Raw genomic sequence first — 8,527 nt, 5'->3', positions numbered from 1 at the left:
CCGACAGAGGGCGGTACGTGGTAACCAGTAAGAGGTTTCCTCGCCCATGTTTAACCTGAAGCCATGAGGCTCCCATGGGGGTCTGGAGACTATTCAAGCACTCCCAGGGCAATTCCCTCCCTCCCGTATCCCACTGCGCCGCCACCTCTGCTGGGTCTGTCCTGCCGGTGGGACAGGACATTTCCAGGGATGGTAATGGTGGTGTTAACTGTAAGGTATGATTCCGTAAGATTGACTACGTCAGGCTGGTGCTTGACTGGTCTGCGAGGCAGCCCTCCCCAATTTCAGCGCTAGCCCCCAGCTGTTGGTGAGGAGGGTCTTTGCGTGGCCGGCGGGGCTGTTTGTTTTCTTGCCGTTGTCTTTTCCGGTTCCAAGGTCGATGGCAGGTGGTCCGTCCGCTTTCATTTCTTTGCTGTGACTTTCTAGCGACCGATACTTTGCTGAGTGACTTTGCTCGGCCATTTCAGAGGGCCCCTGAGAGTCAAGCACATTGCTGGGGGCTGTGGAGTCACATGTAGGCCAGACCAGGTAAGGATGGCAGATTTCCTTCCCGAAAGGGCATTTGTGAGCCAGATGAGTTTTTCCGACAGTTGACAATGGTTACAGGTCATCAGTCGACTCCTAATTCCGGGTTTTTTTAATTGAATTCAAATTCCACCATTTGCCATGGCAGGAGTCAAACCCTTGAACATTATTCTGGGTTAATAGTCGAGCGATAATACCACTCGGTCACCGCCTTCCCTGAGGGATTAGTACGATGATTTATTACTATGATTTTGTACTTTTGAAGGTCTGTAATGCTGGACTTCTTACATTTCTTTGTTTTTCTATCGTTTTGTCCTCAGAATTTGTACTCAAGAATCTGTGCCTAGCTGCCTTGGCACCTAAGGTGGCACTGTAAGTGGCGGATGTGTACACTTTTCACTGTATTCATGTGAGTACACGTGACAATAAAGCTCATTCAATTCCGATCAATTCAATATTGATCTAAGAGCTAAACACTGCCTGGACCTGCGCGCTCCCAGGACACAGGCGAGTCACCAACTTGTCTCCCAGAGGGTTGTGAGTCTTCGGAACTCTCCTCAAACGCAAGTAGAAACGGAGTGTTTGCAAGGCCGAGTTGGCTGGATAAGCAAGGGGAATGAGTGTAGTGAAGTTTTCCCAGGCTGATTCCGGGGACGCTGGGACTGACGTACGAGGAGAGATTGACGAGGTTAGGATTGTTTTCGCTGGAGTTCAGACGAGTGAGGAGAGGGGTGGGTGTGGGGGTGGGTAGTGGAGATTCACTCGAGCTACAAATCTTCGCCCAAACTTTGAAATTTATAAGATTCTAACAGGACTAGACAGGGTAGATGCGGGGAGGATGTTCCTGATGGTGAGTGCGTCCAGAACCAGGGGTCACATTCTGAGGATTCGGGTGGACCGTTTAGGACAGAGTCATAGAGATGTACAGCTTGGAAACAGACCCTTCGTTCCAACCCGGCCATGCCGACCAGATATTGACCGAGATGAGGAGACAGTTCCTCACCCAGAGAGCAGTGGGCCTGTGGGGTTCATTACCACAGGAAGGAGTCGATGCCAAAACATTGAATGCATTCAAGAGGTGGCTAGGTATAGCACCCGGGAGGGTGAATGGGATCAAAGGTTATGGGGAGAAAGCAGGATTAGGTTATTGAGTTGGATGGTCAGCCATGACTCTGATGAATGGGCGGAGCAGGCTCAAAGGGCCGAATGGCCGCCTCCTGCTGCTATCTTCAATGTTTCTATTCACAGAGTTAGGCAGGAGTATGGCATAATCAGAACAGCCAAGATCTTGTTGAGTGGTAGAGTAGTATCAAGGGGCTGAGTGGCCTCATCCTATTCCTAATTTGTGTACCCTCTCTCCATGCAGCACGTAGGGTGTTGGCCAGAACCCTGGTGCTGAAACTGCTGGAGCAGGGCCCATTTGTACCACCTTGTGATTCAGATACACGGGAACACCGTCCACTCCAAGCAACCCACCATCCCGACTTGGAAATATCTCACTGTTCCTTCACTGTTGCTGGGTCAAAATCCTGGAATTCTGGCCCTCAGGGCCAACCCACAGCACGTGGACTTGCAGCAGTTCAAGAAGGCAGCTCACCACCACCTTCTCAAGGGGAAACTAAGGACAGGAGATAGTGAGGACTGCAAATGCTGGAGATGTCAGGTGGATAAACTGCGGTGCTGGGAAAATCCGAGGAGCAGGAGAGTCAACGTTTCGGGCTTGACCCTTCATCAGGACTGGGGAAGGGGAAGGGGGCTGGGAAATAAATAGCGGGGAGGGGTGTGGGACTGGGGGAAAGGTAGTTGGGGTGGTGATAAATGGACAGAGGTAGGAGGTGACGGTGATAGGTCAGTGGCAAGGGTAGCGCGGATAGTTGGGAAGGAAGACGGACAGGTAGGACAGGTCAAGAGGGCGGAGCTGAGTCGGAGGGTTGGATCTGGGATGGGGTGGCGGGGACATTGGAAACTGGTGAATTCAGTGTGGAGGCTGTGTGTTTTGAGACTGCTGAAGTGGAGAAAGAGGTGTTCATGTTCCAGTTTGCACGCGTCCTTGTTTAGATGGTGGAGGAGGAACAGGCAATACATGTTGGCCCCAGCCAGTGACATTCACCTCCCACAGGTGGATGAGGGGAAAAGGATATTGGCACTTGTATTGCAACTTTCACCAACACTGGACATCGCAAACTCTTTAACAGTCAATGAACTACTTACAAACGTCTTCTGGAGTAAGACACATCGCACAATGTACACAGCAAGATCCCGCAACACCAATGCATTTCAGTGATCGTGGTTGAGGGGTAATATGGACAATTTATCGGCGCTTGGTGGAAATAGAGACACGGGGTATTTTAGGTTAGTTTATGCAGAGGGCCATCATTCATTCGCTCTGGAAAGATAGCACCGCTGACAGTGCTGCACTCCCCTCAGTACTGACCCTCCGACAGTGCAGCACTCCCTCAGTACTGACCCTCTGCAGTGCGGCACTCCCCCAGTACTGACCCTCTGACAGTGCGCATTCCCTCAGTACTGACCCTCTAACAGTAAGGCACTCCCTCAGTACTGACCCTCTGACAGTGTGGCACTCCCTCAGTACTGACCCTCTGACAGTAAGGCACTCCCTCAGTACTGACCCTCTGACAGTAAGGCACTCTCTCAGTACTGACCCTCTGACAGTGTGGCACTCCCTCAGCACTGAGAGACTGACAATGCGGCACTCCCTCAGCACTGACCCTCTGACAGTGCGACACTCCCTCTACTGACCCTCTGACAGTGCGGCACTCCCTCAGTGCAGACCCTCTGACAATGCGGCACTCCCTCAGTACTGACCCTCTGACAGTGTGGCACTCCCTCAGTACTGACGCTCTGACAGTGCGGCACTCCCTCAGTACTGACCCTCTGGCAGTGCTGCACTCCCTCAGTACTGACCCTCTGACAGTGCGGCACTCCCTCAGCACTGACCCTCTGACAGTGCAGCACTCCCTCAGTACTGACCCTCTGGCAGTGCTGCACTCCCTCTGGACTGACCCTCTGACAGAGCGGTACTGCTTCAGTACTGACCCTCTGACAGTGCGGCACTCCCATTGATTCTGCGTCAGTCAAAAACCACCACCTGACTGTTCTAATCCCTTTATCCTGGACATGGCTCTGGCATTGCAAGTGCACATCTGCTTCAATGTTATGAGGGCTTCTGCCTCTTCCCATGAGTTCCTGAATCCCGTCACCCTCTGGGCGAGGAAGGGTTTCCTCACATTCCCTCTAAACCTCCTGCCCCTTAAATCTGCGTCCCCTGGTCAGTGATCTCTCCACCAAGGTGAGAGATTTCTTCCTGTCTGCCTTATCTGTGTCCCTCATCGTGATAGACTTCTCAATCATGTCCCGTCTCGGTCTCCTCTGGTCTCAGGGAAACAGCCCCAGTCTAACCCCAACCTAAAACTCTCCCAGCCCCAGGCAGCACCCAGGTTTTATTCAGCGCCCCCATACCCAGCGCGCTCTGTAGGCCGTGAATTCCACAGATTCATGACCCTTTGAGAGAAGCGATTTCTCCCCTTCTCGGTTTTGCCTCTTGCACCCCTTGGCCTAAAACCATGACCTCTCGTTCTCGACAGCCCCATCGGGGAAGCACGCACTATACACCTGTGTAGATATTCGTTATAAATTCTGGTGACGCGGATGGTTGGATGGTCTGATGATGATGGGGGAAGCAGGTCTGCTGTTCTCGGGATGACCGGAGCTAATGAGGAACGTTGTTGTGATTCACATGAATTTGATGGCTTTATTGCCTCAAGTAATATTGTAACGTTTGCTAAAATTGATTTTCAATGCGTGCGTCTCAGAGACGGATGTGATGTATCTGTATCGTTGCTAATTGTTCATTCTTACGAGGTTCCTAATTGACCAGCAATGCGCCAGAAACCACTTTCACAATGGACAGTGAAGTGTGAATTGAACTGATTCCATCTGCTTTACCTTAATGTCTTAAAAGTTGCGGTCAGACCAGTCCTCAGCCTGATGAGTGTCAGGCACCACAGTCCGCTTAGCCTCTTTGTAACTCGCCCTGTGCAGCTCTGTTTCGTCCTGGTATATCTCTCTCCAAGGTGTCATATTCAGGATTGCCCTGTTGTAGCTTCTGCAAGAGTTCGGGAGGGATGTGCTATTAAGGAGGAGCGGAGGTGGTCTGAGGCAGTCTATGAGGCCGTGTCTTAGACAGGCCCTGTACTTGTTATGCGGGGGTTATCCCGGGAATGGCACTTTAACCCATCATTCTTCCCTGAGATATGGGCGCTGCCGGCTTTCTCACGGACTCATAGATTCCCTACAGTGTGGAAGCAGGCCATTCAGCCCGTCGGGTCTACACTCACCCTCTGAAGAGCATCCCACACCCAGTCCCTCTAGCCCCTCATTTCTGCATGGCTAACCCACCTAGCCTGCACATCCCTGAACACTATGGGGCAATTTAGCATGGGCCAATCCACCCTAAACCTGCTCATCATTGGACTATGGGAGGAAACCAGAGCACCCGGAGGAAACCCACGCAGACACGGGGAGAATGTGCAAACTCCACACAGACAGTTGCCTGAGGCTGGGATCGAACCCAGGTCCCTGGCGCAGTGTTAACCACTGAGCCACTGCGCCTGCTCTACCCTGCCCTAATTGCCCTTGAACTGAATGGCTTGCTGAAGGCCCTTTCAAAGGGCAGTTAAGAGTAAGACATGTTGACGCGGGTCTGGAGTCACGTGTGTACCACGCCAGGTATGGACAGCAGACTTCCTTCCCTGACAGGGCCTTAATGAACCGGGTGGGTTTTCACAACCAGCGGTGAAAGTTGTCAAGGCCCCCATCACTGAGAGTAGCTCTCAGTTCCAGATCCATTCACTGATCCTAAATCCCAACCAGTTGTCGGGATGGGATTCGAACTCTCAGAACATTGACTTGGGCGACTCTTCCATCGTCACCACCAGGCTTTGGAATGCTGAGGGAAGGAGATTGGGATTGTGGTCTGGGGTTCAGCTCCCGCCGAAGGGCAAGGTCACTTCCACCCCTTCGTTCGGCGTTCCGATTGGGATTAGTGGGGAGACCCCGCCAGACCGGGGAGGTGCGAGGGCGTTCGGGACGGGCCTTGGCTCTGGGGACAGTACACGGTGGGGCTTTCTCACTTGGCTGTTGACCCTTTGTCCTCTTCTGCTTCCCCCCACCCCCCCACGTTTCCCTCTCTGTTGTCGTTTTGCAGATTGACTCTCCCTTCCCCCCCACACCCCGTCCTCTCTCTCTCGCTGTCTCCAGGATGGAAGCCTGGATCCTGCTTTTCGCCGTGCTGATCCCATCCAGCTTGGTCTCGGCAACTCGGAACGTCACCAAAGGTAAAAGACACTGGCGCCTTCCATTCATTGACTCGAACAGTGATGGAAAATGAAGGGTTGAGATGAGCTCAGGGGCTTAAATTTGCGTCACATGTAGACAGGGTGGTGAAGAAGGCGTTTAGCATTCATGCCTTCTTTGCTCAGACCATTGGGTACAGGAGTTGGGACGCCATGTTGGGGTTGTACAGGACATTGGTGAGGCCTCTTCTGGAGCACCGTGTCCAGTTCTGGTCACCCTGTTACAGGAAGGACACTATCAAACTGCACAGGGTTCAGAAAATATTTGCCAGTAATGTTGCTGGGAATGGAGGGTTTGAGATTAAAGAAACAAGTAAGCTGGAAAGACGGGGACTTTTTTTTTCCCCTGGAGCGTCGGAGGTCGACCTTATTGAAGGTTATAAAATCATGAGGGGCGTAGATGAGGTGAGTGACAAGGGGTTTTTCCCTTGGGCGGGGGAGTTCAAAACCGTGGGGCGTATTTTTAAGGTGAGAGGTGGAAGATTTAATAAAGGACATGAGGGGCAACTTTTTTACACAGAGGGTGGTTGGCGTGTGGAATGAACTGCCAGAGGAAGTGGTGGATGCGGGTACGGTTACAGCGTTTAAAAGACATTTGGATACGTACATGAATGGGGTGGTGTTGGAGCGATATGGGCCAGGAGCAGGCGGGTGGGACTAGTTTAGTTTTCTGGATTATGGCCGGCATGGACTGGTTGGACCGAAGGGTCTGTTTCTGTGCTGTAGGACTCGGGTAGAGAGGGAGAGAAGGATTGCCTCTGTTTGGGGTTGGTGGGACAGGGTGGGACGGGGGAGTGGGGCACAGGAGGAAGCCGGAGGAGTGGGGCACAGTTTTGAGATTAGTCAGGTTCTCGGCGGGTGGATTTGGTCACGCGGAGACCGTCCCTCTGAAACAGACTGCGAATCCGGAGGCAAATCAGTACTTCCAGAGCAGAGGCTGTCCAAAGGGAAGGGTTAGCAGGAGGAACGGTGCAGAGGAAGAGTGGGTGGGGGGGGGAGGTGGGGATGTGAGAAAGAAAGCTCTTTCAAGCAGCAAGGGGTCAGGGTGTGGGATGTCGAAGTGGAAATGTGGTGGGAGCGAGATCAGTTGAGGCATCGAATCACTGGATGGCTAATCGGATAGGAATGGGTGGGCAGGGACTCGGGGAAATGGCAGGAGATTGGCACCAGGGGCTAGAACTGGCACAGGCACATGTGGGCCAAACGGCCTGTTTCTGCACCATCAAGAATTCTGTGATCCTGAGACACAAAGGATCACCGGGAAAAGGAAGGAAGGTGGAATTGAGAATGATCGGATCAGTCAGGGCGGCATGGTGGCTCAGTGGTTAGCACCGCTGCCTCACGTCGCTAGGGAGCTGGGTTCGATTCCAGCCTTGGAGCGACTGTCTGTGTGGGGTTTGCACATTCTCCCCGTGTCTGTGTGGGTTTCCTCCGGGTGCTGCAGTTTCCTCCCACAGTACAAAGATGTGCAGGTTAGGGTGGATTGGTCATGCTAAATTGTCCCGTAGAGTTCAGGGATGTTCAGGCTAAGTTGGTTAGCCATGGGAAATGCAGGGTTACAGGGACAGGATGGGTTCTGTTTGGGATGAGGTACGCAGTGGGAGGGTCGGTGCAGACACAATGGGCTGAGCTTCCACATGGTAGGGAATTCTATAACATCGTTGACCAACTGGGCCGAATGGCCTACTCCTGCTCCTGGGCGCTTCACAGTCTGAGTCAAGGCTCAGCGGGCTTTTGGGTATCAGGGCACGAAGGGCCGAATGGCCTGTTTGGTCAGTGCAGTGTAAAGAGAGGGCAGTATTTGGACTGGGAGGTAGAGGTGAGGTGGTGGCTGCAGCATGGGTGAGGGGTCCCCATGCCGTTCAGTTCCCCCCCGAGGTAGAGGCTGGTGCTTGGGCCTCCCGTTCTGTCAGCGTGACGTTCCTGTTTCTTCTCTGTCTCCCCGCCCCACCCCACCCCCCCGTGATTCCAGGATGCCGGAAGATCAGGCCGCCCCCGGACGGCGGGATCCGTTACCCGGGGCTGACCCAGGAGCAGATCCATTCCATTGAGATCCTTCCCGTGGCCTACGAGATCGAGTTCGTCTGCAGGGTCAACCGAGAGCTGGATGGGCCCCGGGTCCGCAAGTGCCTGGCCAATGGCATGTGGACAGAGATGGACAAACGCAGCCGCTGCCGTAAGTGAGAGAGGGACGGAGGGTCACTCCGAGCAATGTTATCCCCCTTCACCCCGACTGGAACTGGGTGGGATAGTGGGCCAGACACTGTCCTTTCCCCCCTCCCTCTGGGACTGGATGGGACAGTGGGTCAGACACTATCCTTTCCCCCTCTCCCTCTGGAACTGGGTGGGACAGTGGGCCAGACACTGTCCTTTCCCCCCCTCCCTCTGGGACTGGGTGGGATAGTGGGCCAGACACTGTCCTTTCCCCCTCTCCCTCTGGAACTGGGTGGGACAGTGGGTCATCCACTGTCCTTTCCCCCTCTCCCTCTGGAACTGGGTGGGACAGTGGGTCAGACACTGTCCTTTCCCCCTCTCCCTCTGGAACTGGGTGGGACAGTGGGTCAGACACTGTCCTTTCCCCCTCTCCCTCTGGAGCTGGGTGGGACAGTGGGTCAGACACTATCCTT

General features: G+C 53.7%; 1 protein-coding gene across 1 annotated transcript; it reads left to right on the top strand.

Moving 5' to 3' along the window:
- Positions 1–940: 940 nt before the first annotated feature.
- On the top strand, positions 941–8,080 carry LOC122547576 (gamma-aminobutyric acid type B receptor subunit 1-like; the record flags this gene model as incomplete). The annotated part of the gene is made up of 3 exons (XM_043686187.1): positions 941–1,213; positions 5,753–5,882; positions 7,873–8,080. Coding segments are annotated over exons 1-3 (410 nt in total), but the record flags the coding sequence as incomplete, so codon positions are not given.
- Positions 8,081–8,527: the final 447 nt, after the last annotated feature.

Source organism: Chiloscyllium plagiosum, unplaced genomic scaffold (genome assembly GCF_004010195.1).
Source record: "Chiloscyllium plagiosum isolate BGI_BamShark_2017 unplaced genomic scaffold, ASM401019v2 scaf_11653, whole genome shotgun sequence".
In the NCBI taxonomy this organism is placed as follows: domain Eukaryota; kingdom Metazoa; phylum Chordata; class Chondrichthyes; order Orectolobiformes; family Hemiscylliidae; genus Chiloscyllium; species Chiloscyllium plagiosum.
Note: the sequence above shows the minus strand (reverse complement) of the source record. Positions and strands in the feature narration are given on the sequence as shown.